The 26,244-nt window shown below is 32.5% G+C and overlaps 1 protein-coding gene across 10 annotated transcripts; it reads left to right on the top strand.

Annotated features, from left to right (window-relative positions):
• Positions 1–5,732: 5,732 nt before the first annotated feature.
• On the top strand, positions 5,733–24,727 carry LOC105157981 (protein LEO1 homolog). 10 transcript variants are annotated; one of them, XM_088878851.1, is made up of 11 exons: positions 5,733–5,897; positions 9,940–10,058; positions 11,214–11,343; positions 11,441–11,623; positions 12,617–12,790; positions 14,060–14,191; positions 14,387–14,553; positions 14,861–15,003; positions 18,290–18,447; positions 19,059–19,180; positions 19,487–24,727. In XM_088878851.1, exons 1-7 carry the CDS (start codon positions 5,811–5,813, stop codon positions 14,489–14,491), a joined length of 930 nt encoding a protein of 309 aa, XP_088734977.1. In that variant the 5' UTR covers positions 5,733–5,810; the 3' UTR covers positions 14,492–14,553; positions 14,861–15,003; positions 18,290–18,447; positions 19,059–19,180; positions 19,487–24,727. The 10 variants fall into 10 exon arrangements, with proteins under 10 accessions (XP_088734977.1, XP_088734979.1, XP_088734978.1 ...); XM_088878853.1 differs by having other exon boundaries at positions 19,097–19,180; XM_088878852.1 differs by having other exon boundaries at positions 18,290–24,227; positions 24,311–24,727.
• The last annotated feature ends 1,517 nt before the right edge of the window (positions 24,728–26,244 follow it).

Here is a 26,244-nt window from a genome sequence, read left to right on the forward strand (position 1 = left end):
TAGCTAGTAGTACGTGCTGCCCATTTATCAATAACCTCTCAATTTAAACTTTATCGATATATAATGTTGGATGTGAATGTATGGAGAAGTCTTATACTGCGCAGCCATTGTGTTTCATGAGTGTTTATAAACTGTAATAAAAGCAAGAAAGACAAGAGTGCATAGAAGATTTGCAGCAATTGTATGAGAGAAAAATGAAACACTCCATCAATTTTGCTGAACCTAAAAGATTTCAGTGTTGTATTTATTTCAACTTTTACAAACCACAAAACAAACGTTTTCCCACTCCCTGAGTTCTGGGGCTAAGTTCTTGAGTTTGGGATAGAAAAGTTAAGAACAAATCCTAAAAATTTCTGTCAACTATTTCTCCATATGCTTCAATAGAAATTGTTGTGGATTAAGAGGTTTGATGAGAAGATCATAAAACAGTAGTAGTCCTATCCATGTGCTGCCCATAGACGACCTTAAGCTTGAGATCCAATTATGTTTCAGCAACAATCAGTACCCTTTTCTTTTTCTTTAAACCATCCGGAGATGGGGAAGTTTTTGGGAGTCCCCGACCCTTCTTTATTAAAATTAGAAAGCGAGCAAATTTACAACAGGGAGTACTGACTCCCTATCATTTCTAAGAAGCTGTAAAAAAGGAGTACTACTCCTTTACAAATAGTCACCAAAAGCATAAATAAGGAGTACTACTCCCTTACAGAAAATCACAAAAGTATAAAGAAGTCCTACTCCCTTACAAAAAGAGCTAAAAGAGAGGACGAAGTTGGGGACAATGATCCAGTGTGTCAAAAAGTTTCTGCCACTACACTCGAATCATCGGTTCTAACTAGTACCTGCAAATCAAGCTACACAAGCAATCCAGGAATTATCACAAAAAGTTGCACCACCAATAATTGAGAACGACAAAATGAGAGAGGAACTAACTATACATTAGCCACATGAGACCTCGACTCTCTCTTAAATTATGAGATTTTAGCCTATAAAAGAGTGTTAGGCAGGAATTATGTAGCTGCAGATCGCGACAGCGCGCAGAAATAGCATAGATCAGTTTGTGCGCAGTAGCAAAACCAACACTAAGTAGTTTGTAGAAGCATACAATGTCAGACAACGCAGACAAAAGTAATAAGCGCACAACGCAGAACAACACTAAGTAGTTTATTTTTTTTCGTTAGCATCTCTAAATTTTAATTTTTGTCCAAATTTAGAGAATGATATACAAAAACTCCCAAAAGCACATACATATATAAATATATGAAGATAATTTTTTTGTCTTGGTTTGTGTAGTAATATTTGTGTCGTACTATAATGATAGGGCTACAAATACAAATGGAAAACTAGTTGTTGCATGCGAACTAACTGTTGAAGCAAATAATGTATGGTGGTGTAATAAAATGAACCGTTTCAACTAAATTATTTTTTTCCCCTTGGAAATGTCTGAATTCATCCTTTAACAAGTTGAATAGTTTGTAAAGTCATGATTGGAGAGAATTTCGATAACAATATGATTTTAGGACGAAATATTACTTTATAGGTGAAACACACTTTAAGTGTGTTTTGGTCTATTCATGCGTTAAAATTCTATTAGACATGGTGATTAGAAAGTCAATTGGATCGTCATTTTTGGGAACAATTTAGAAGTCTTTTATGAATGTGATATTATCTTAATAAATGTAGTAAGCATTCATCTGTGGCACCATATGTTTGTTGTGCTTACTATTTATGTTGAATGGTGTTTTAACGTCACAATAAATGCCCACAGATCAATTGAAAAACCCATGTAGTTGGGTTGGCTATTGGATAACAGCTATGAAACCAACTTAGGAGGGTTGGTCTGAAACGTTCCAAGTCGAGGATCTCGAGACTAGGCATCGAGAGTCCTATAGAGACTTGCATTAAGTATTGCATTCATTGGATGAGTGCCGCGTTTCATCAGCGACAGACATGAAATGTCAATGCAATTTTAGTGGATTAGTTAATAAGATTGTTAATTGATTGAACTGACTCGTGAAAATCGTCAAATGAAAACCTTGGAGGGTTGGTCAGTACGACTTGAATTCCTGGCTCTGATAGTACAAGATTAGTCCTTGGACTTGAGGAATTATGGCAGTCGCATGCATATGATGGTTATATCTTGGATTTGGCGAGAGATGACTATGTCTTCGATGTGGTCAGTATAAGCTTTATCCAATGTAGTCAGATTATGTATTGAGGACGGTGGATTTCAAGACAGAATCTATCCCTATCAGTATATGATGGATATATCTCATATGCGCTCTAAGATGGTTTAGACTCTCTAAGTCTATGACCATATTGATTGATCGAATAGGAAATGGTTTCCTTTGTTGATCAATAGAGTAAATACATCTCAAGTATTCAGTATAGTTATCTGGTACAGGATGGGAATCGCCGTCCAATTCCATGCCCTAGACTAAGGCCGGAAGATTGTCGACGGAAGGACCATACCTGTATGGAACTCGAGAGCCTAAACGTTTTGCCAATATTTATCTAGTATCTAGTGCCATGGACCGTTGCTAGACGGCCACCCATGGTAACGGGCGTTTTCGATTAATGGTTAATTGAAAATAATTAATTAAATTTGATTTAATGAATTATTTGTGTTGGACACAATGCCTAAATCTAGCAGAGGGTGAATCTAAATAGTCACACACAAATCACTATGGAATTGGTAAAATTAATTCGAGAAGAAACGAATTAATTTAATTGAATTAAATTAATTCAAGGAGAATATATAAATGATTGAATCATTTATTTAATAATCCATTTGATGGATGACTCAAGAATTAATTAATTGGACTAATTAATTTTTTGGGCTTAACACCTTTAAATTAATTGGATTAATTTTTTAGGTTTGACTTAATTAATTGATTGGATTAATCAATTAGAGTTGCGCTTAGATTTATTTAATTAGATTAAATAATCTTTGGAGTTAGTTGGGCTAAAATTAAGTTAATTAATTATTATCCAATAGACTTTGGTTGGGCTTAATTTAATTTGATTAAATCATGTCCGGTCTATACTTGAAGTCCAAGCCCATTTAAGAGAGACTGGAGCAAGTTAAGAAGGAGTTGAAACTCCTCACCATGATGAAGATAATGGGGTGGTTATTTCATTATGGTTGAAGGTTATATGCATGTGTGTATAGATTGCTTTGGAGGAAAACTTGGTAGTTATTGAACTTTAAATTCAATTGTATGTAATATACAAAATTACACACATATCCAACATAACCAACACACATGAGCCATGAAATTTTGTTGAATTTCTCTCTCAAAATATTCTCCTTTTTGTTCTATATTGAATTAGATTCAAGTTAGAACATAAACAATCTAAAAGCACTAAACGATAGTGTTAATTTGAAGTTGTTTTTCTTTTTGTTCTTTGTTCTATCTAGCAATAGAAAAAGAACTATATCTATTCCTTAATGTGGGTGCGGACAAATTAGAGGGTTCTAATTTGGATCGTAAAGTAAACAGAAGAGGAACGAAAATGAAAATAAATGCACGTTGTTGCTCATCTATAGAAACAAAAGGTAAAGTTACATGTTTTGTTTCATCATCTAGCCATTTGTCTAGCATGTTTATATGTTTATTATTATGCTTTAACAAATATGGAATACTGGAAAATTTCAAAGAGAAGACTCCTTTGAACCATTATAATTAATTTTTTTATTTCACGCTTACGCCGCATTCCCGAGCCATACCGATTTTTTCAAATTCTTCATTAAAGAACACAACCATGTTACATAAAACAGTCTTAGCATTTAGTTTTGGTTTGAATACGTAATGTGATTGTTTGGATAACACACCCATATCACTTAGCAAAGCTAAACCATGTCCAATTCATCTATTTTTTTAAAAAAAATAGATATACAATGACCAAAACAGCTAAGCCATGTGCTGGGCAAATGAATATTTTCGGCTTGGTCAGATGAACAATTTAAAACAAAACTAAAGTTTAGAGATGGTTGAATGCTCATGTTAAGAAATGAACTTTAGGGACTAAAACGACTTTAATCACAAATTTAAGGGACCAATTATAATATTTACCTTACTTCTATTAATTTTTCTAACACGCCTCTAATTAACAATAGATTCATAACTTTTGCTTAAAATTTCATAACATTTATTTTTTAATTTATTTTTGTTTTAATTTTTTAAAGTTTAGATTAGTATTTTATAGATTAGTTTAAATTTTACCGTGCCCTAATAAATCATTTTTTTCTTGAAGTATTTAAAGATCTCTTCTAACAAATAATCATGTAGAAATATTATTTTTGTATTTATTTTTTATTATGTATATATTTATCACTGTCTAAGTAGTTTAGAGGTATTAGGACTATTAAAGAATTTTTTTTTATTGAATTTTATTCTTCTATAACTAATTCTTATTTATGATTAAAAAAATATTACTTAAATTAGAATACGAGTGTCTTTTCATAATGGGGAACAAACACTTAAATTCATACTTTTATAATAGTATAGATATAGATATGTACTATAAATTATATATTTATACTAAACAATATGTTTATCTATATTCTATATATTAATATTTAATATATTTATATATACTAAACAATAAAATACTATGAAGTTATGTGTATTTATGGGCATTTCGTGGTCCTAATTTCGGGTTATCCTATTACTCATTTATCACATGCAATAAAGTAAACGAGGTCTTATAGGATTGTTTGTCCCTTTAGAGTAAATCGAATATTTTTGAAACAAACATGATAAGAGTAAAATTTTTACCTCAAAATTGCGATCTAGGATGGTTAGTTCCATAGTTGGTTCTAGCAATTTTTATACTTAAAGAAGTTATAACTAGCCGCTCTAACCAATTGAACTACAATCCCAGGGCAATAAGGGATCTAGCAGAAAATTTGGTTCATTTTTATGTTCGTATTGGATATTTCTGAATGATTTTGGGGAGTTATACCATCTCATGGTAGATTAACGAATGATTGTGCCGAGATGGATTTGAATTAGCATGGACATATTGCCATTGAATTGACGACAGTCCAACCCCATTAAATATTTTGAATTTGTTATTATATATTATATATTTTAAATATAAAATAATATTTTATTCTTAAAAATTAATCAAAATCGTACCTAAGACACGTGTAGTACACCACCAGAGTTAAGGGACAAATTGCTTCATTTGTAAAAAGATATTAAGGTAATTTGCTATTTTTAGTATTTTACATATTTCCTTCATCACATGAGAGTTGCATGTATTTTTTTCCTTAATTTATATATAATATATATATTATATAAATCATTGTTTTTAGAATAAGAATTATATGTCAAATTGTTATCAATAATTATAAAATAAAATGGTAAGAAAAAAAATAGAGAATTGAAATGGTTTAGAATCATTAGCCAAATAATAAATTTAAAATCCATGTATCTGAAATCCTTGTGTGGATTTTAAGTTCATTTGACTAATTAATAATTCTAAATATGGATGACTTTTAAATTTTTTTCGAATGCAATCATTTGAAATCCGTTCTTCAAATTTTTTTTCAAATTTAAATCCATCAATTCAAATAAACCGCAAAGGAATCAATGTAATCTCCATTCATTTATTACCTCTGACCAATATTCTCTTTTTCCCACCTGTTTTATTTTATGAGCACAGCACAGCTCACAAAAGACCTACCAATTTATATTCACAGTTACAGATTTTGTGTTAAAAATCCCTGAAATACAGTATAAGAGAGAGAGAGAGAGAGAGAGAGAATTCCTTTGGCAAAAGAATCACAAAGACAGAGACTGACAATGAGGAAGCATCAGACAATGCAGAACCCCTCTGGCTACAAATCAGAAGAGGAGGACCCAAACTCCAATCAGGATAACGCTCTCTCTGTATGACTCTGATTTTTTAGTTTTTTAATACTTTCCTTCTTTGCCGTTGGATCTTTTATAATTATCCATGAAACTACTTCGGAAATGTCTAATTCTTGTAGTCACATCCGACATGTGATATGAAAATGAGCAAAAAAATAATTATTTGAAAAAAAACATAGCAAATTACCCTTTATGTTAGAAATAAAATAAAAAAGCCCCTTGTTGCCTTTGGTGTGGTACGCGCATGATTTTTCCTTTTTTTTATTTTAAATTAAAAATAACATTTATGTCGTATTTAATTGCTGTTGGATCTTGATTTCAGTCTAAGATACAAATTTAACTAATAGATCAACAGTGTAAATTTTATTTAATTCGAATTCAACGGTTTAGATTCAATAAATATATAATTAACTTTGAATATATTTATATATATATATAGAGAGAGAGAGAGAGAGTCGACAGGGACAAGGGCAATAGGTAGCGGGTCTGGGGGGAAGGGACGATTGGTCTAGACAAGTGACTGGAAGGGTGCGGATGTCGGGAGGGGGAGGGGGTGGAGGAGGTGGAGGGCACAATGGCGCTAAAGGGAATGAGGGCGAGGTGGCAAAGGTGGGGAGGAGGAGGAAGGGAAAGCGGGCGAGGGGGGCGGAGGTGGTAGCCCGACAAAGGGAGGAAGACGCCGAACAAAGAAAAAAAAAACTATTATAAATAATATATTTATATATATAAATATATAAAAAATAATATTTATTATTTAAAAAAAATATGCACAGATACAATGGAGAGTGTGTATTACACTGTTGGCCATATGGGATAATTTGTTTTATTTCTAAAAACACAAAAAAATAATTTGCTTATTTTTCTACAGGGTACTTTGCACGTTTTCTATATCACAGAGAATAAATTACATTTATTCCTCCCAATTTTGTATCTTCTCTCTCTCTCTCTCTTTCTGATTTTGATTTTTTTGATTTTTCTAACTATGTTATATTGAATATCAGTGCCTCGAACTAGTCTGTTTGATGTTGCCCCTCATATTTAGGGAATCAAAAACATACATTCCGGCTTGCACGGATGCATATTCACCTTCCTGCGTATAAAACATATAACATAAATTTCTGTTTGTTTGTGTTTTCATTTTCAACTTTCAAATAGTAATGAAAGAGAAATTTATTATGCTAATTCATGACTTAAATTTCAATATTTTATTACTTTTACTTTTTTTACAGAAAAAAGTCAAAGTCAAACTATTTTAATTAATATTTTTCCTTTTTAGTTTCTTTTGTTGAATTATGTTAGCTAAAAGACAAATCTAAATCACATAATTGGTTACTGGTGGGCAGTGCTCTGGCGACTCTGGATGGCAGTGGCACTCTAGATTTTACTAAGTCACACATTATTATTTGGGATAATTACGCTCTTCTTCTATAAGGTTTAGTGTAATTACACATAAACTTTAATGTTTTGAAAAATTAAATCTAGCACTCATGATATTTGTTTTCATCTACAAATGAGTTCTTTCGTCAGTCAAAATTCACAGAATTTACTGATATTAATAGAAAAATCTAGAGAATTTACCGAATTTGAGTTCCTCATGAGGTTAATATATATTTTTTTAAAATAACTGAATTTTGACTAATTGATGGACTTGTTTGTCAAATAGAATCAAACCTCATGAGTGTTAGATGTAATGTTCCAAACTATAAAGAGTGTACGTATAATTATACTACTAAATTTCAAGAAAGGGGAGTGTAATTACACTAGATTTACCCTCTCCATATTCTACCATGGAGTTTACAAAATAATTTACCACTTTTCATGTAAAATTCACATTGTTCTTGGATTACTCTATGACGTATATTTTTTTAACTACAAATCTACTTATATATTAATAAATATTTTAAATCTTTCAAAAAGTATTAGTAAATATAATATATGTTTAAACTTTAAAGGATAATTACACTCTGTTTTCTTAAATTTTGATATAATTATATGTGACCTTTTGCAATTTGAAAAATTAAACCTAACACTCTTGATGTTTGCTTTTATCTAATAAATAAGTCCTTCAATTAGTTAAAATTCATCTGAAGTTGTTAATATTAACAAAAAAACTAAAGACGTATTAAATTATCCTTATAACGGTGAAAGTATACCTCATCACATGCATTAAAGCATGAAAACGTATGAGGATAATTTAATCATAAATAAATTTATTTAACCTGTAATAAATTAATAATACGTCAATATTGAGTAAATATGGATTTTTTTTTCTAATTTTTTTTGTTAATATAAAAAAAATCGATGAGTTTTGACTAATAGAAGAGCTTATTTATTAGACAAACAAACTTCAAAAATACTAAATATAATTTTTTAAATAAAAAAAATTACATTTAATAATACCAAATGTACCAAATGTCGTAGAAGGATTGTGTAATTATCCCTACACTTCAAGCCACTAGGCGTTTGTAAAATTTGATAATTGCAGCTCTTTCTCTCCCGCGCCAGGCCTGTTATCCGTCTTATGTAACTTAAAGATAGACATGTGGTATAGTCTTTCAATGATTTCTGATTCTCCCGCATTTCTTCCATAGTCTAACTTGCAAGCTCTTGGATTCCGTTGCTAAGATTGATGTATTTGGGTAAGAGTAGTGGAGAAGCTTTACTTTGGTGGGTCTTCGATTGGAATGGATTGTTCTTCGTGATTGATGAAAGGGAAGCGCGCCCGTTTTCATACTTCCGGGCAGCGAATGCAGGCGGACTGGGGGAAATTCTTAAAGGGGAATCTACAGTCTTGTCTTTGATTCATTTTTTTCTGGAACTTAAGACTCCTGAAAATCACCCCTGCGAGTTCTTAGTTCTATCTCGAACTCCATAGTTCGCTTGTTTGGTAGTCGGAATATGGTCCGCGTAGGACTACTATTGATTCAAGTATACAAAAACCGGGGAAGAACCCCAACTATTGGGAAAAATCCTACACCTAACCCTGCCTTGGGAGAAAATGAAAATGCTAGCATCAATGGCTACGACTTGAAGGGAGGAGGACGTCCTTTTTTTTTAGTAGCTACAAGCTCGAATTGATGTTATCAGCTATGGTCTCCTTTTCAGTTAGGGGTATTCATTCAGTACAATCGAACTGAACCAACTAGAAATATCGGTAAATTGAGCATCCGGAATGCTCAAAATATCAGCACCAGTCTTCTGTTATTTGTTCATCTTTTCTGGTAGGCTTTACTGCGGAATCACAGTGGATTTTTGTTCTTTCTAGTCTGTTATGGGGCCAGTAATAGATTGGCTTGCCAGTTTACTAGTTTGAACTCACTTTTTTGGATCTAGTCATGAGCTGCTTGATTTATTTACTGCTAATAAAGTTGCTATGAATTGAGTTGTACCTAGAGAGCACCTTTCAGAGTAATGATTGAATTATGCTAAGGTACATGTGGGAGAAAGCTTAGAGGAGCCAGCAAGCCATTGGTGCTAGTTAGTGGAGAACATTATGTGTTGATGAGAACATCAACAGATGGAGTGAAGGAGATGTCATTGGCCGCATCTTTGGTAAGAGTAGGGAGTAGGGACAGGGACTCAGGAAGGATATGCGGGGGAGAAGGGATTGCCAGTACACATGAATGTGAGAACACAAATAGTTAATTGGTTAAGAAATAGTGAATTAGATTATTCATCTGCACATGTGATCAGTTATCATGTATTTTAGGAGTGTATGGCATTAGGTATGTTCCTGGGCGAGGAACCAGATTTTATGCATTATTGATGCCACCTTGTCTATTGAACCCCTTGTTACTGTGAAAAGGTACTATAAGTAGTATTTGAGCAGGAATAAGAAAACTCCAGCAAAGATGGATTGCCTCCACTCTTTTTTATCATAGTTGCTGTCCTTGGTTGAATTTTGTTTTGCTGATTGAACCATGTTCAACTGTAATGGTTTTTTCTTTCTCTTGTTTTAAATTTCTCTCAGAAGTCATACTTTTCCCCCTTGGTTTTTCATTGCATTTGCTGGTTTTGACTTCATTTTGAAATTGGTTAACTTACGGCTGACGATGAGAAGGATGAGGAGCAGGAGCAGGAGCATGAGAATGAAGGCAAAGCCAACAGGGAAGGAGGAGCAGAAGTCAACAGAAGAGGCAAGCTTGAGGGTGCTCATTATGATAATCTTGGAAGCTCAAGGTCTTGTGCTGAGTCCCTCCTTTCTTGCCGTCAACTTCTTAACTTTTTTCTACATTTAGTTTTTTGTGTGTCTTGTTTGATTATTTTTCTCTATCACTTGGCCTGTCTATATGGTAGTAAGATATGGATAACTTGTCTCTTTCCTGTTGTGAATACTTATTTGGAGGTTGTCACCGTGTTTTGTCTACTGCAAATTATATCCTTTTTTATTCTAATGCTTATGGTTTAGCATAAGAACCTGTAGCTTGTTATATGATACACTGATGTCCAATCTTTATCAAAGTAAGGATGACTTTTATGCACTGTTTTCTTATGGGCTCATCAGGGCCTTGGGCCATTTATGTGCTGTTTATTTCACATGTTTCTGTTGTAACAATCCATTTATGCATGATACGTCGGGGATTATTTTGCATATTGACAAAGAGGGGAGATGTCTGCATAACGATTATGTGTATTTCTTAAGATCATGCTCAAGAAAGGTAATGATGGTACAAAGAAATTAGGGGATTGGCAAACTAGACTTGCACATCTACTGCTTCCCCAGTCATAATATCCTGAACTTCTGGTTTCCATTCCCTGATTTAGCGTTTGAGACTTATCAGGTTTTTCAGCTTTCCTTCGCTCAAAAACGCACCTTGATTTTTGCCACAATGTAAAGCTTCTGGAGTTTTCTTTTGGTCCTCAAACTGATCTCATCCATCGTGATTGCTGAAGGCATATACTTTTAAACTGATGCATTAGGTACCTTTTCATCAGAAAAGCTGATGTGATGGTGAGATCACATAACCCTGTATCTTGTAGAAATTATAGGCCGCTTGAACTCTTTGTGGTTCTTAAAGTGATGCTTATGGTATATTTTCAATGGTTTGAACAGTTCTGATTAGTTGATAGAGATACTTTCTGTGTATGTGGATGGTTAAGGCAGCGGAAATGGTGAGGGAAGGTGCTTATGGGGAAGCAAAAGTTTTATCATATTTTTCTTGTAAAAAATGTCTTCGCTCCTACAGTCATTTTGACTACCTTATTCCTTGTTTTTTGGGTAAACCTGATGCTGTGATTCAAACAGGAGTTTTGATGTTGTCCTTCTAAACCTTTCATCCCTGTGATTACTCATTTGATGTGCTTATGGTCTGCATGTTTTGGCTGTCATTATAGATCACTGGGAAATGAGAAAGGCAAGAATCCAGCTCTATCTTCAGCTGAAGTAATCCATGAGGTTTTTGGGGACTCTGGTGATGATGAACCAGAAGAATATGCAGTTCATGATTGCATTAATGAGAAACATGTTAGTATAAGATATTAATCATTAATATTTCTTTGTGGTCCTATTAGCACATTTAGTTTATGATACTAATTATGTTAACCTTGTCACTCTAATATAGAGATCTCCAAAGTACAAAAAGAATTATGCTGATGAATCCCCAGTGGAGAATATTATACCTGATGAAGATGCACTGCGTGTGAGTGAAGAAGAAGGCACGAAGACCAAACTAAAGGGAAAGGCAGTTGTGCCTCCTGTGGCGTCTGAAATTCCTTTGCTCTTTCCATCACCATGCCCGGATCAGGTCAATCTGATTTCTTTTTCTCATTGAGGTTTATGACTTTTAGGTCTGCTAAAATCTTTATGTAGTTTATAGTCTAATAACCAAGGAATTTATAGCATTTTTGTATCATGACCTGGCATCTACTTTTGAACTTAAAAGTTCAAACATCACATTTAAACAATTAGAGAATAGTTTCATGTAACAAGGAAACAAACTTCTACATGTACGCAATTACGTCTAGTCCTTTTAAGCATTTCTTTGTATAGCTTGAATGGCTTGGTTCGGTATTTGAAGAAAACCAGCAAATATCATTTAATGGTTTTCATGTGTTCAGTATTTTTGTTTCCTGGAGTTGCTTATGGAAGGAGGAGTGTTTTCACTAACTTAATATTACTTTTGAAGCCTTCTCCTCTGAAATAAGAATTTATTTGTTTTATTCCATTACTAATGTAATATTTATGAAGTAAATAGAAAAAATATCCAAAATTCTTCTCGTCCAGTGAGGAAATTATTCACTGTCTTTATTCTAGTTATTCTCATGTCATACAATTGTACTCATTACTTGGTCTAAAATCTATCGTTAGGTTGTATCTGGATTTACGAACTTGAATTGGGGGTGGATATTTATCTTAGATCTCAAATAACTAAAATATTCGGAGGAGTTGATACCCATAATTCCAAATCAGTGAATAACGCTGTATTGGAAATTCAAAATCCTTATCTCCTAATCCTCTTACTTTTCTTTCAGCTTATTCCTCAAGTTGATGTGATTAGGCAAATTTGATGTTAAGAGCCACTCTTTAATTCCTTACCATCCTATTCTCTTTTATCTTATTGTGATTAGAGCCAATATGATAAATGAAGGTATTCTTATGGCCCTTCAAATTCGGTTGTAATGAGAACATCAGGAAAAAATCTTCCAATGCTTTGTCTATTTTAATATTACTTCTTGTTTCCTGTAGTGATTGAAATTACAAGACTCCCTATCTCATGCAATATATTAATCTTTTGCAGATGGCAACTATCAATCTCTCCTGCATAATTGGAATTGACCCCAAGCAATTTGATCCTGCTACGTATGTGGAAGAGGACTTTTATGTCACTGATGCATCTGGAGTTAGCAGGCTTATTCCTCCTACCAACATCATTCGCTGGAGGGAAGTCAGGAATCCTGATGGCACAACTTCAGTAAGTCATTACATGGAACAACTACTAACAGATTAAACACAGGCGCATACACTATCACAAAACTAGAAATACTTTGCATGTTCATGGTGGTTGAGTTGCATCATGCTGGCATGAAGTGATAGGATCAACTATTTGATAAATGTGGATGTTTCCCATCAAGAAATGTGCATATACCCATTTATGCATACTAGTAAAATGTACACGCGTAGCATGTATTGCAAATGTTTTTTAAATAGTAAGTTCGTGAAAAATAGTATTAAACTTAATTCAATAAATCAAGTAATGTTTAAGTAATTGTGACCGAGAATAATAATAATAAAGTTTTATTTTGCTACTACTTTTAGTTATTTAGATTAATATATTTTTCATAGACATTTTGTAGGAATATTTTCATTTTTATGATACATAATAGATTATACAACTTTTAAAAAAATATAATTATTATTCAAAAAATTTTATGCTAAAAATTATTTATATTTATTTTAACTTTTCATATTAAAGGTTTTACCATCGTTGGTCGGTATCTTTTTGCACACAATTGTATACACAAAAATGTACTATATATAAAAGTTTGTCGGTTTAACATCTATATAGGTTTAATGAACTCACAAAATCTTGTCGCAAATCAAAGTTTCCATTCAATATTTAAAACTAACTGACATTATTAACTTAAAATTTTGTCTAAGAGAATAATGTTAATTTACATAGATATCGCTGCGAATAATATTTTAAGACATTTTAGTCTCATTAGATACTTAAAAAAACCTTATGCTTTTCAAATAATAAAGATAGAGATAGAGATAAAAGAGCATGCCCTCCCAACTTCCCTCATTCCTTTACTCATTCCACTATATTACATTATGGATATAATGTCCAAACTATTAATAGGGATTATTAAATATAAAAATAATTAATAGGAATCATATAAATATATTATTTTATGTTTTCTCCCGTAGTATAATAATATTGTAAGGTTGATTTAGGGCCCATAAAAAGGACAGAAACTTTTACGAGCATTCATACTTCTACATATAGTATAGATAGACTATAAATATGTTTTGATTAGAAGTCCGACATGAAGTCACGATTCACAAAATTAGTAGATCAAATTTTAGATAAAGTGTTCAAGAAGTTTGAAGTTGTGTAATGAATTAGAGAGCTTCTGATGTGGTAGAGCTAATTTTCTTTATAAGTTGGAGGAACATATGACTTTTTTTTTTGGATTAGACATGCATATCTAATGATCTCAAAACAAATGTGCATGTGCAGGTTGAAAGCAACGCACGCTTTGTGACTTGGTCAGATGGGAGTTTGCAATTGCTAATCGGCAATGAAGCTTTTGGTATATGTAATCAAGACGCACATGACATTAAGTCATATCTTTTCCTTAGACATGAAAAGGTGCTTCTCAATTGCTATTGCCCAATTGATGTGTTTTGACTTAAAAGAATGGCCTCTCTATAATTTCAACTTTGACTCTTTGTGCCTTATTTAAATGTCTCTTGTGATGCTTTGTTTCCAAATTGGCATCCATAAAAATCATCTCAGTTAGCTTGTAAGTTAACTTCTCATATCTTGCGTCACTTTCCTGTGTAGGAGAGCTATCAATCTCAGGGAAAAATCTCAAGAAAGATGATAGTTATGCCTTCTTCCGTATCTTCAAATTCCAATTTTGATTGGTTTTGTCGATTCAATGCATAAAAGGGTCCCTGGAGTACGTCACTGATGTGGACCCTCGGAGGATGAGGGAGCAAAAGGAAAAGGTAATGACAACCATTAATATTACTGTTTATTTAATAGGCAGTCTCCACTTGTTGGACCTTTAACTTAGTTTTTCGAATGGCTTTGTAGGAAGAAATGCTAACAACCAAAGCTAATAAACATCTTTATGAGAAGTCAACAACAAATATAGAGTGTTATGCTAAAAGTATTGTGTCATTACAATTATGGAGAGTGTTATGCTAAAATTATTAAAGTATGCTATCTATAGTAAAATAACCCCTATCCTTATGCGATTAGGCTAAAATTATGCTTTTTCTTCTAAAATGATTTAACATTCATGGTTTTCAGGGACCAAAAAATATTGAGAATTCAGCATCATCTGCTCATTACACCTCCTTGAAGATGAGAATGTTGAGGGTTCCGCAGCACATAGGAAAGTAGAGGAAATGTTATAAAAAGAACCTTATGAGGATTCAGAAGTTGAAGCTGAGGTTAGTGACAACTTTTTAATATAATTAAAGGGAAAAGTGCAAATACCCCCTTGTGATATTGAAAATGAGCAAATTACCCCCCTATAAAAAAATAAATAGCAATAAATTACTTTATTTTAAAAAGTATAAGGAGTTAAATTGCTATTTTTTTTTCATAAGAGGGTAATTTGTCCATTTTTAATATCACAGGAGGGTAAATTGCTATTCACCCTATAATTAAATGTTCCAGAAAGTTCTCCTTCATGGTCAGAAGTAAAATATTGAGCTTTTATCGTCTTAGCTTTTCTCTGGTATCACATTGTGTTGCATGATGTTAAAATCCTTGGATGTGGAGAGATTCCAACTTCTATTTGCTGTGTTTGAATTGATGAGTTTTGAAGGTAGGGATTTCCGATCTCTAATAACAAATCATTTTAATTTGTTTAAATAATTCCATATTAGAAAGTTATAAATCCTTCAAGTCTTGTTTTGAACTATGGTGCTTTATGGATTCATTTGAAATATTTTCTCTAAATTATTCCATCCAACCTTTAAGTATTCTGTAATAAAGTAGACAACTATTGTCATTTTCTCTGTTTGTAATCATTGGTCGGCAAGCATCGTAATCATTTAGTCCCTTTAAACTGAAATGTTCATCATTAGTAAGTACGAAATAGATCAAGGACTTCTTTCTAAGGAGGTATAAATTGGAATTTAGTTGATTAAAAGGTCATAAAGCTACATATTAACAATACAAAGATGCCATATCTTTGTAATTGCATGCCACTGAGGCGTCACTTGTTTGATTATGGAAACATTGAAACATGTAATACTGTGACTAAACAGTCTTAAAAGTGCACGGTGCGAATGTCCCCTGGATCCATATAGCACGACACACCTTTTAAAGCACGACACATATATTTATAGAAATAAATTATGTATTTATGCAATAATATCTTTTAAAATCAATAATGCCCAAACAATTAAATATTGTTAGAAGATTAATTCAGAGATTTGTAGTTGATCTTTTTGGTTGAAAGTTCAATCACACCATACCATGGTTGTAATTTTACTTTAGTCTCAACACTGTATATATATTTATTCATTAAAAACTAGGGGCTGAGAAACCCTCAATCACACCCGCTGCCTTACCCACCTAATCCTAACCTGCGCGGCCGTCTCCGCTACGCCACTGCTAAAGGCAGGCTCATGTGCACCGAAGTTTTGCTGTTGCACCTCCATGCACCGCCTTTGTGCGGATCACCTGGCACCACCCAAAAGTTTTTCTTTCAGCCTAATCCCTGAGAAACACTAGGCTTGCAAAAGGCATGTCTCTGCGCAACACAATAAGGTGTGCCTTCCTTGCGGCTTTTGCAAGCCCAACTCCGATTTGCACCATGGTGCGCGCTAAACAACTATGATCTTTTCATCAATCTCCAGGAGCATTATTAAGCTAGTTAAATCTCATAATTGATTTCAACGTAATAGCAAGCTATTTTACCAACTAATCAACTCAAATAGCTATAGCAATGTGGGCGCTTACCACGCTGTGCGCCCTGACTTGGAACAAAATGAGAATCTTCAAGAAAATTCCTTTTGACGATCGTACTACTCCATAATGTAGGACATAATCATTGGCTTTCAATGTGGAAAAATAAAGAAACATAGATGGATTAATGCATGCATGTTGAGACACAATAGGAAATACTAGTCTAGAATTGGCTTTCAATATGAAAAAATAAGGAAAAATAGAGAGATTAATGCAAAATAGTTAAGAGAAGCTCAATAGGAAATATTAGTCTATAATTCATTTTGGAAGATGGCAAAATTTGCACGGTCGAACATTGTGCAAGTAGAAAAAGGCAAAAGCAAAAGTAGTGCATGTCAAATAAACTTGCTCTTCTACCATATTAAATTTAGAGATATCGAGAAAGTTGAAGAGAGAATAAAAACAAAGGAAACTGTAGTTTCGCTATACATTCATAAATGACCAAAGGGTTTTAATATGTACATTCTCTCTTACGCATGATTCTATTGGTAAAGTTTTCTATGTATAGGTGAAATAATTATGACAAAAATTGTAATGATTGAGTAAATTGCTCATATCAATAGATGACCTAATCAAGAGATTCCAAAAATGCGGGCAACGCATTTAAAGAGTTGAGTGAATTTTCCGCAATCTCCTAACACCATCGCTCCTTGATGGGCCCATGCAGGTTATCGATAACCATCTCTACTACATAATTTTTTTATATGTTTCATTTTGCTTTAGCTCGTAAATTCCAACCATCTCTATTGCATCTTTCTCTGATGCGCTTTATTTCGCTTTAGCTGCTAGATTCCTCCATTGGTTAATAAAGGTAATGACTTCAAAATCGGGCAGAATTTTTTCATTCACCAAATCACATAGACTATGGTATGTTCCACCTGGTGGAAGTACTGGCTAGTGAATCTATCAATCGCATTGTCAAAAACTACGTAAGAGCATCAATTGGAAAAATGGGTTCTACTTCACTGCATCCCGTGTACAAAGTTCAAACTTTAACCATAGAAAGACAGTTTTCGGTATATTGATAAGGTTTATTATAATTTGTTATTTGATTTTTAACTTCTAGCCTTTAGAATTTGAATGTTGTGACTTATTATTATTTTATTATAACTAAGATATATTTTTTCTAATTTAGAAGAATTTGAATTTTTGTTCTCTTTTGCTTATGTTGTGAATGTTTATTCTCATTTGTTGATTAGCATATATACCCTTGTAAATTCACTTTTAAAATACAAGATAATTACACTCCCCTCCCCTAAGGATTGGTGTAATTATACGTACACCTCCTGTGGTTTGAAAAATTATACCGAACGTCCCTGAAGTTTGCTTCCATCTAATAAATAAGTTCATCCGCTAGTTAAAATACACTAGATTTGCTGATATTAACAAAAAAATTGAATGAAAATTAATATTTACTATTGATTATTTATTACTGACTTGTTGCAGGTCAAACCAGTTAATTGGGGGTAAATATAGATTTTTTATGTTTTTTTGGTTAGTTTAAGCAAATTTGGTGAATTTTGACTAATAAAAGAGTTTATTTGTTAGACAAAAGCATGTCTCAGGGGTGCTAGTTGTAATTTTTCAAACCACAAGGGATCTATGTGTAATGACCTCTATAGTTTCCCCTTTGTCTTGTTGTGCTTAATTTACATGTCTCGTTGTAACGCTTCTGATCCAAATTTGTATCTACCATAAAAGTCATCCCTCTTAGCTTGTAAATTAACTTCTCATATCTTGCACCACTTTCACATGCAGGGGAGCTACCAATCTTGGGGAATAAGCTCAAGAAAGATGATATTTGTTCCTTCATTATTATCTTCAAATTCCCATCGTTAAAGGCATAAAAGCTCAATAAAGTTTGGGAGTACGTCATTGATGTGGACCGTGAGAGAATGATGGAGCAAAAGAAAAAGGTAATGACAACTAATTAATATTATTGTTTATTTAATAGGCAGTCTCCATTTGTTGGACTTTTAACTTAGTTGTTCCAAAGGCCTTGTAGGATGAAACGCCAACAACCATAGTGAACAACATATGGAGAGTGTTATAGTAAAATAACCCCCATTCCTTAGTTGATTCGATTCACATGATTGGTAATTAAAAAGAATTTTTATTAACAGAATGGTAGCGTGATGCATCTCTCAACTAGTGCATGCATTACGTTGTAAATGGTTAACGCAAGCATTTCTACATTTAGGCGAACCAAAAGAGGGAAGAAAGTTTTATGAATTTTCATACTTTTAAATATAGTACAGATAGATTAGAGAAATGATTTGGTTAAAAAGTCCCATATGAAATCACAATTCACAAAATCTGTAGATTGCCAAATGTTTAGTTAAAGTGTTCAAGAAACTTGAATTTGTGTAATGAATATAGAGAGCTTCTAATGTGGTAGAACTAATTTTCTTTGTAAGGCAACGGAGGAACATATGATTTTCTTTTTTTTTTTTTGGATTAGACTTTATTGCCAGATTTATTCGAAGCACGCATATCTAATGATCTCAAAACAAATATGCATGTAAAGGTAGAAAGCAATGTGCGCTTTCTGACTTGGTCGGATAGGAGTTTGCAGTTGCTAATCGAAAATGAAGCTTTTGATATATCTGAGCAAGACGCACATGACATTCAATCACAGCTTTTCCGTAGGTATGAAAAGGTGCTTCGTGACTACTATTGCTCAGTTAATGTGTTTGGCTTAAAATAATGACCTCTTTATAGTTTTGCTCTATCTTTGTATTTTATTTTCATGTCTCATTGTAATGCCTCTATTTCCAAATATACATCCACCATAAATCATCTCTCGTATTGGTAAGTTAATTTATCATATCTTATGTCGTTTTCCCATGTAGGGAAGCTACCAATCTCAGGGAATAATCTCAAGAAAGATGATATTTATGCGTGCATTCTTATCTTCGAATTCCCATCGTTGCTTGACTGGTTTGTCAAATGCAGGTATAAAATGTCAACAAAGTCAGGGAGTACGTCACTGATATGGACCGTGAGAGGATGATGGAGCAAAAGGAAAAGGTGATGACAACCAATTAATATTATTGTTTATTTAATAGGCAGTCTCCACTTGTTGGACCTTTAACTTAGTTGTTCCGATGGCCTTGTAGGAAGAAATGCTAACAACTAAACGAATAACTTCTTTATGAGAAGCTAGCAACAAATATGGAGAGTGTTATGCTAACATTAATGTCTCATTACATTTATGGAGTGTTATGCTAAAATTATAAAAGTATGCGATCTATAGTAAAATAACCCCTATCCTTGTGCGTTTATTATGCTAATATTATCATTTTCTTCTAAAATGATCTTAACATTCATGGTTTTCAAAGACCATAAGATCTTCAGGAGTTAGCATCATCCAGTGTTAAAGTTACGCACGCCCCATTATGCCTCCCTAAAGATGGGAGTGTTGAGGGTTCCGCAGCAGATAGGAAAATAGAGGAACTACTACAAGAAGAAGAACAATCTTATATGAGGATTCAGAAATTGAAGTTGAGGTTAGTGATAACTTCTGTATATAATTAAATGTTTCAGAAAGTTCTCCTTCTTAGTTAGAAGTTAAAACAATTGAGCATTTATAACATTGTGTTGCATGATGCTAAAATTCTTGGATATGTAGTGCTTTCAACTTTTATTTATTGTGTTTGACTTGATAAATTTTGAAGGTAGGGATTTGAGATCTCTAATAACAACTCATTTGAATCTTTCTGAATAATTTCATATACTTAAAGGTTAGATTTGGATGGAATAATTTAGAGAAAATATTTAAGATGACTCCATATCAAAAGCACCATAGTTCAAAACAAGAGTTGAAGGATTTTGAATCCTTTCTAATATGGAATTATTCCAAAAATTTCAAATAATTTGCTATTAGTGATCTGAAATCCCTACCTTCAAAATTCATAAATTCAAACATAATAAATAGAAGTTGAAAGCTCTCCATATCCAAGGATTTTAGCATCATGTAACACAATGTGATACCCTGAAAAAAGCTGAGATGATAAATGCTCAATTGTTTTAACTTTTAACCACGAAGGAACTTTCTGGAACATTTAATTACACAGAGAAGTTATCACTAACCTTAGCTTCAATTTCTGAATCCTTATAAGATTCTTCTTCTTGTTGCATTTCCTCTACTTTCCTATGTGTTGCGGAACCCTCAACACTCGCATCTTCAGGGATGTGTAATGGGGCGTGAGTAACTTTAACACTAGATGATACTGACTTCTGAGTATCTTTTGGTTCTTGAAAACTATGAATAAGATCATTTTAGAAGAAAAGGATAATTTTGACATAATAAATACAGAAGGATGGGGATTATGTTACTATAGATCACATACTTTTATAATTTTAGCACAACACTCTCCATAATTGTAATGACACAATAATTTTAACATGAAACTCTCCATATTTGTTGCTCACTTCTCATAAAGAAGTTTATTCGCTTTGGTTGTTAGCATATCTTCTAACATTGCCATCAGAACAACTAAGTTAAAGGGCCAACAAGTTGAGACTGCCTATTAAATAAACAATAATATTAATTGGTTTTATTACCTTTTTCTTTTGCTCCATTATCCTCTTATTCCACATTTGTAACGTACTTCCAGACTTAATTGACTTTTATGCCTGGAATAGATAAAACCAATCAAGCAACTCCGGAATTTGAATATAAGGATGACAACATGACTATCATATTTCTTGAGATTGGTAGCTCCCCTACATGGGAAAGTGGTGCAAGATATGAGAAGTTAACTTACAAGCTACGAGAGATGATTTTTATGGTGGATGCATATTTGAAAACAGAAGTATTACAATGAAACATGTGAATAATGCACAATGAGATAAAGGGAACCTATAGAGGTTATTATTTTAAGTCAAACACATCAATTGGGCAATAACAGTCACGAAGCACCTTTTCATGCCTAAGGAAAAGATGTGGCTGAATGTCCTGTGTGTCTTGCTCACATATATCAAAAGCTTCATTTCCGATTAGCAACTGCAAACTCTTATCTGACCAGGTCATAAAGCGCGCATTGATTTCAACCTTTATATACACATTTGTTTTGAGATCATTAGATATGCGTGCTTTCTATAAGCTATAAAGTTTAATTGAAAAAAAGAAATCATATGTTCCTCCACTGTCTTACAAAAAAAATTAGTTCTACCACATTAGAAGCTCTCGATATTCATTGCACAACTTCAAGTTTTTAAACACTTTATCTAAAATTTGGCAATCTACTGCTTTTGTGAATTGTGATTTCATCTAAGACTTTTGACCAAATCATATCTGTAATCTATTAGTACTATATTTAAAAGTATGAAAACTCATAATTTTCTTCCCCTTTTTTGGTTCACCTAAATGTAGAAATGCTCGTGTCAAATATTTAGAGTAATGCATGCAGTAGTTGGGACATGCAACATGCTACCACGTGGTAGTGGTTAGAAAATCAGATTCACAATGTTAATGTGGCAAGCACTTTCTTAATTTGACTAGTCTCATATTGTATTGATTGATTAAATACTAACCATTCAATACTTTAAGTTGGTAAAATTTTATATGTGACCTATTTGAATCCAACTATTTAATGGTTGGTATGTTAATAAGTGATAATAGTCGTTGACTTATTATGCTTAGACCGAAGTCTTAGGTTTTTTCTATGTTAGAGCTACTTTGTTCTTTTGCTAATTGCCACCTGCCTTCTTGTTTGAGATAGAGCTTTATTTTGAGCTAATCTATAATAGGGTTACACTAGAAAAAGAAATTACTATAATTGCCTATACTGTTAAGCTATGATTGGTATATAAAAATGGAGTGAGATTGGAATTGGCATTCCCAAGTCCATTTCTATATATGTGATTGATATAAGTAAGAAAAGGGATTAGTGATTTTATAGGAATTCTTATTCCATTAGAAAAGGGATTATTGATTCCATCCTCAAAATATGGTATTAACTATTCTTATGAGTTTGGCAATGGAATTTTTTTTTTGACAAAATTATCCGTGTAATTACATTATACAACATTAATATTTCTAGGGCGTATTTGATCGAGTATTATATTTTTATTAGTTCAAAATATTATTTTGAATTACTAACAACGTTGAGAACAAAATACCAATTCATTGATTTTGATATTTAGTTTTAGTTTTTATTTTTTGAAACTATTTCTTTGGTCGAGTATTGAGACATAATCGTAGATACATCATGATTAAACAAATTAATTCATTCGGTCGTCCAAATCAATATAATTTCTTTTTTCAGAAAATACTATCTAGGTGTTGATTCATTTCAACAAATTAATTCTTAAGTAAATAAATAAATTTTGTCATATTTTTTTCAACAACATATAAGATATTTTATAAATTGTTTATAATCTCCTATAAGTAACTTTTTTTGCAAATATTACGATTATTCAATACATTCAACATATTAAATATATATACATATGTATATATATATATATATATATATTAAGGGGCAAACTTATCATAAAAATTATTTCATTCCATTAACTACAATTTCTTTCTAATTACCAATCATGTGAATGGTATTAACTAAGGAATGTGAATTCCATTGCCTTCTAATTTCTTGTTTATACAATCATATGAATGCTATTTAAATATGATTATATTCCCATCCTAAATTTATCCCATTCCCGCTTAAGAACAACGGGAGATTAGATGTCATGGAGTTCAATTCTAGTTCTCAACCCATGTCGCTATGAGCTCGAACCCTCCTTCGTAACTCCTAGAACTTCTTCATATTGCATCCTTTCCATGCCTTATTTCAGAGGTTACCTGATTTGCGTAGTCTGTCATATTTTAGAGTGTTAAAACTGGGAAGAACCATGCCTTCAAATTCAGTAAGTAGCGCCGAGCCATAAGATTGTGAATATTTAGATTCAGTTAGGTGGCACCAAACAGAAGACTGACTATTTCAGATTTTCCCTTTATGAGGCCTGTAAAAAGCATGTTGATGTATTTAAGATCCAAACTAAATGAGACAAGAGACAGCGCAACGCATGTTTTCTGATAGCAATGGTAACTGAGACATGGTTAGTATGCTCCATAAAAGTGTATTACTTTTTCAAAGTCTATTTATATAGCTATGTAATTACAGATTGAATAGATGTTCTCTGCATCTTGGAGCAAAAAGGTAATATATCTTCCATTTTATATATGTTAGAGCATGGAGTCAGGCTTAATGTTACACCTAAGCCATCAATTGCCGACCCTACTTTTGGTATACCTTTTTTGGCCTGGAGTAGATTTATTATTTTACAATACTTTACAGGCATCCCAGCAGCCGTCTATTTTAATACATGAAAACTTTCTTTTAGTAAAGGAGATCTGAAGCAGCTGTTGACGTAGGAGTATTTCGTGATGTAAATCTTTATCTCTTTCAATTAATTTTCTTTTCTTGTTTGCTGCACAAGTTACATATTGTTCTGCAAGCATTCAACAACTAGACTGCGAATGTTGATTACTATGTGAGAAGGGAAAGTGTAAATTGGGAAATTTGTGGACGTGAAAGATCCGGCTAAAATGTCAAGTATCACAGAGGCGATCTAGATGGATAGCGGGAACTGGATAAAGATCTGGAACATTATATATCTAGGCCAATGTTTTATATCCATCTGAAACTTTGAAGAAGTGATCGTCTTTATTAAACCTCCATCATGCATGGTTTGTGTTCCCATCATTGATTCCCATAATTCACTATTTGATATGAACTGATCCAGATTTTAGTTGAGCTGTGGATTTTGCAGGACTGCATAATCAGAGGCTTTACAGAAAATGCAACTCTCTTTGTCTGCTCAAAGGAGTTTGTGCTGTGAAGTGATAAAAGAGTGAGATGTAAACTAATATAGTATCTTTCTCTTCTCTTATGAGTAAATTTGTGTTGTACTTTCAGATTATTTGGAAGTTACCCTAGGAACCTAATCGAGAATAAGTTGATGACAAGCAATCTGAACACGTGTCGAATCTCAAGTTAGAAGATTCTTATCAGTTCAACAAAAGGTCCTCTTTCGAGGGGATGTTTATATTACTTCAAGCGTTTAATATGGGAGGGGTGTAAGATCATTTTTACCCCTCCATTAATTATCTATGTGCGGACGATGTTATTTTGCTAAGACTAATCTAATAAATACTTGCAACTCCAGAGATATTTGGTTGTTTTTTCACCGTCTTCTTGCGTAAGTGACTTCTTTCCCTTTTGTTAACTTTTTCGGTTTCATCAGAACCCTAACAGATTGACTTGCCAGCACAGATTGGTTCTTTTCTGAAAATGTGGAGGTTGCAATTTCATAGAGTATTTATGCCTGCTTGGGTTGTGGTTGCTAATATTAGTAAATTAACCCCATCCCCAACCCCTCCTGTATTTTAAAGGGGCATTCTATTATTTTTGTTGATTGGTGTGGTTAATTTGTTAATGTGTGTTCACTTTGGTTAGTTTAACTACTTTTCATTTATAAGGACGATTAACTATTTATGTAATTGTTTGAGTTTTACGTGGATAAAATTCAGTATATTTTTTATTTTATGAATTTAATGTAACTTACTCCCTTCTAATATTGTAAATGAGTAAATTATTCTCTCTTTGTTTAAGGAGGTAAATTGTTTTATTTTAAAAAATATAGAGAGGTAAATTATTATTTTTTTTCATAAAGGGCTAATTTGTAGATTAGGAATATCGCCAGAATTGCTTGCATTTTCCCTCTTTATTTTCCATCTTAATATTGTTAGCCTTGCCTTTGCATATTCTTGAAGGCAATGGATTTAGCAGGGGAAGTATTGAGATTTCATTGTGTTTGTAATTTTAGATTAAATTCAAGAGATTTGGTTCCTAATATATAATTGTTTGTTGAGTTAGGCTCATAACCAATAAATTTTAGCAACGGTTGTACCACGCCATTTTTATAGGTTCTATAATATTTTTCCGTTACTGTTAATGATGAATGAATGACAACTTATGGTATAATTATACTATAAATAATTTCAACATAACAGTACGATATTATTACAAATAACCTCAACTCAACGCCAAAAGATAATAAAATGTAAAATATTGGAACTACATAAAACATAATATAACCATTCACGTACCAATTTTTTAACGTTGTAGTTGTCTGTAGGCAAAATTAGCATATATATATTTGTTCCTTCATCATTGATGGTTAAAAAAAAAGGTACATTAGGGTCTGTCAAAGTTTATCATATTTATAAATATTTTTTTATTTTTTAAAAATTATAAATATCCTCTTATTATAATTTATTATAAGGGTATTTGTCAAAATATTTATAATTTTTCAAAAGATGAAATAATATTTGTAATTATAATAAATATTAAGAGCGCAATTTTTTTTATAATAAACATCAAGGACAAAACTATAATTTACCCAAAGAAAAACTGTCATGCAACTTTATATTCCGGAGGAAAGATGAGAACAAAGCGCTTGAGATAAAAGATTTCGTTTGAGAATCACTGATCTTTTCTGGATAAAATTTGGAGTTTTGAAGGTGACTATTACCATTCTTATCATTCGAACATGTTTGATTTTGGACAACTTTACATCGTAAAACACCAAGAAGTAAAAAGAATAAACGTAGGAATAGAGTATAATATGGAAGAAGGGATAAACAAAAAAGAAAGAAATAATTCAAAAACCCATTCACCATACCTACAATATCTATATAAATA

This window comes from Sesamum indicum, linkage group LG3 (assembly GCF_026168435.1).
Source record: "Sesamum indicum cultivar Baizhima isolate 11 linkage group LG3, ASM2616843v1, whole genome shotgun sequence".
NCBI lineage: Eukaryota > Viridiplantae > Streptophyta > Magnoliopsida > Lamiales > Pedaliaceae > Sesamum > Sesamum indicum.